Genomic DNA, 2,235 nt, shown 5'->3' with positions numbered 1-2,235 from the left:
GCGTACAAAATAGTATAGGAGCACGCATCTCTATCACAAAATAAAGTACCAACTTGCTTGATGGAAGAATAATGAAACGGCAAAATAGTTGTGGAATTGTTAATTTTCAGTTCTAGTCAAAGTTTGCAGGTCCGTAAACAAACTTGGATAGACAGAGAGTGTTTCGACCATTAGAGGTTGCATCTCTCTATGACTCCAATATTGATGTCCGCATGAACCAAATGCAGTTGGGGAATTGGATTTTTGTCGTTGGAAATTGAATCTACTCGAACAAGGAAGCAATCCCCACTCAAGAGGAAGTCAACGTCCAACAAAGGAAGCAAGCCCTTAAAATGAGTAATTTTGGACAGAAACCACAGGACCCATGCATACAGCATGTGCAGTGCCGGCTAACCAGTTTTAGAGCACTTAAACATGATATAAAATTTTGCCTCCCAAGAACAACACATTCCCAAACATAAAACCTAAAAGATACCAAAGAATATACCCAAGATCTCTCTCGCGCACACACACGTAGTAGTTACGGTAAAAAGCTACATTAATTTGACAGAAAACAAATCAAATAAATGATTCTATTTTCCACGATTGAGCATCTCCTTGTAACTGAGAATAGAATCGAGGCGCTGAAGCTTGAGCTGCTCCTTGAACCGGCTAATGAAGTCGTCTGCCCTCGCGTCCACCCCCTCCTCCTCCTCCACAAGCGCCGCCCGGCCGCGGCTCCTCGCGGCCGCCGGCACCCGCACGATCTCCGCCTCGTCGAGGTGCGCGAACGGGGAATTCTCGCTCGCCGACTTCTTCATCCGCCCCGACAGCTTCTTCTCCTTCTCCTCCCCCGGCGCCTCCTGCGGGTCCGACTGGCACCGGCTGATGTGGTGCTGCTGCTCGCCGCCTGTGGAAGCATCGGGTGCCGCCGGCGGCTCCGATTTGGGGGAGGGAGGGGCGGCGTCGAGGGGGAAATCGCCGGATCGGAAGCGGAAGAGGCCGACGGAGCGGAGGCGTTCGAGGACGGCGGAGGGGCCGCGGGAAATCGGACGGGGGTGGTCGTCGTCGTCGTTGTCGCGGTGGCGGTGGGAGCGAAGGGTCTTGGAGGTGAGGGCGATGGTGCCGATGACGATATTGAGGATCACGAAGAGGACGGTGGGGGAGAACCAGCCTCGTACGGAGGACCACATCGACGGCCACGATTCTTCCATCATCGTTTCTGCGAATCGGACAACCGGAGAGGGGAAGGTGACGAGCAGAGGCGATGAGGAGGACGAGCCCGGGGGCATAACTTTAATACGTGGTGGGGGGGCACGTGGGTAAGACAGAATGGCGATAAGGCGAAAGAACAAGGAACGGTGCAGGTGAGGTGACGAGAAGGCTCCGTAAACTATTTCTGGGAATACCATATCTTCGGTACTTCACATTGACTTCCTGGGCGGCAGGCCCCAGTACCGCGTGATTTCAGCAAGAGTGCAAAGTTTGGGCGGCGCCGGATATCCTCGATGCCCCACCACACCTAGCGTTGGATATTAGGGCTCGTTTGGTTCGCGGAAAGTATTTTTCCTTCTATGAATATGATTCTTGAAAATCAGATTTCTAGGAAGAGGATACTTAGGAAAGTACTTTTGGCATGTTTGGTTAACCATAGGAAAGTGACAAATTTCCAAAGTGCTTATGTTTGGTTGACCATCCACTTTCCTAGGAAAGTTATGTATAATTCCTGTTATGCCCTTAATAAAAATTAGGTCTTTAATGCCTCTTTAATGCTTCTTTAATGCTGAAGGGTTTTTTTGGGAAAAAATAAAAAAGGAGTGATTCCCACCTCATGGGAAAGTAACTTTCCCATGTTTCTCATGGGAAAGATTTTCCCATGAAATGTGGGAATCATATTCCCATGGGAATACAACTTTTCCATCTCTCTCCTTTGAAAACTCCAACCAAACAAGAGGCATTTCATTACTTTCCCGTTGACCACACTTTCCCCCCTCCTTTTTCTGCGAACCAAACGAGCCCTTACTGTTAAAATCACAACTTATTTCAAAAACTTACACAGGGAGGATGAAATAAATTTATTTACATATTTTATTTTTTTATAAGTATTTATATTAATTTTAATTTTTTAAATTTTTTATTGCAGTATAATTGCATTTATCTATTTTTGGTTCTCAACTTAAACCTAATGCTTAAATTTTTAATAAAAGCATATCTAAATACATTCCTTTTTTTTTGTTTACAAGGAGAATAAAATCT

The 2,235-nt window shown here is 46.4% G+C and overlaps 1 protein-coding gene across 1 annotated transcript; it reads right to left on the bottom strand.

Annotated features, from left to right (window-relative positions):
• Positions 1-306: 306 nt before the first annotated feature.
• LOC103698307 (pathogen-associated molecular patterns-induced protein A70-like) lies at positions 307-1,294 on the bottom strand. Its single transcript, XM_008780301.5, has one exon. The coding sequence runs from the start codon at positions 1,269-1,271 to the stop codon at positions 573-575; it is 699 nt and encodes a 232-aa protein (XP_008778523.3). The 5' UTR covers positions 1,272-1,294; the 3' UTR covers positions 307-572.
• Positions 1,295-2,235: the final 941 nt, after the last annotated feature.

This window comes from Phoenix dactylifera, chromosome 1 (genome assembly GCF_051530095.1).
Source record: "Phoenix dactylifera cultivar Ajwa chromosome 1, Ajwa_hap1_PhDact_Kaust_v1.1, whole genome shotgun sequence".
In the NCBI taxonomy this organism is placed as follows: Eukaryota; Viridiplantae; Streptophyta; class Magnoliopsida; order Arecales; family Arecaceae; genus Phoenix; species Phoenix dactylifera.
The sequence above is the reverse complement of the archived record's forward strand: the minus strand, read 5'-3'. Positions and strand labels throughout refer to the sequence as shown.

Excerpts from the sequence above, each read along its gene's own strand:
- LOC103698307 (XM_008780301.5), bottom strand. The coding sequence starts at position 1,271 with ATGCCCCCGGGCTCGTCCTCCTCATCGCCTCTGCTCGTCACCTTCCCC.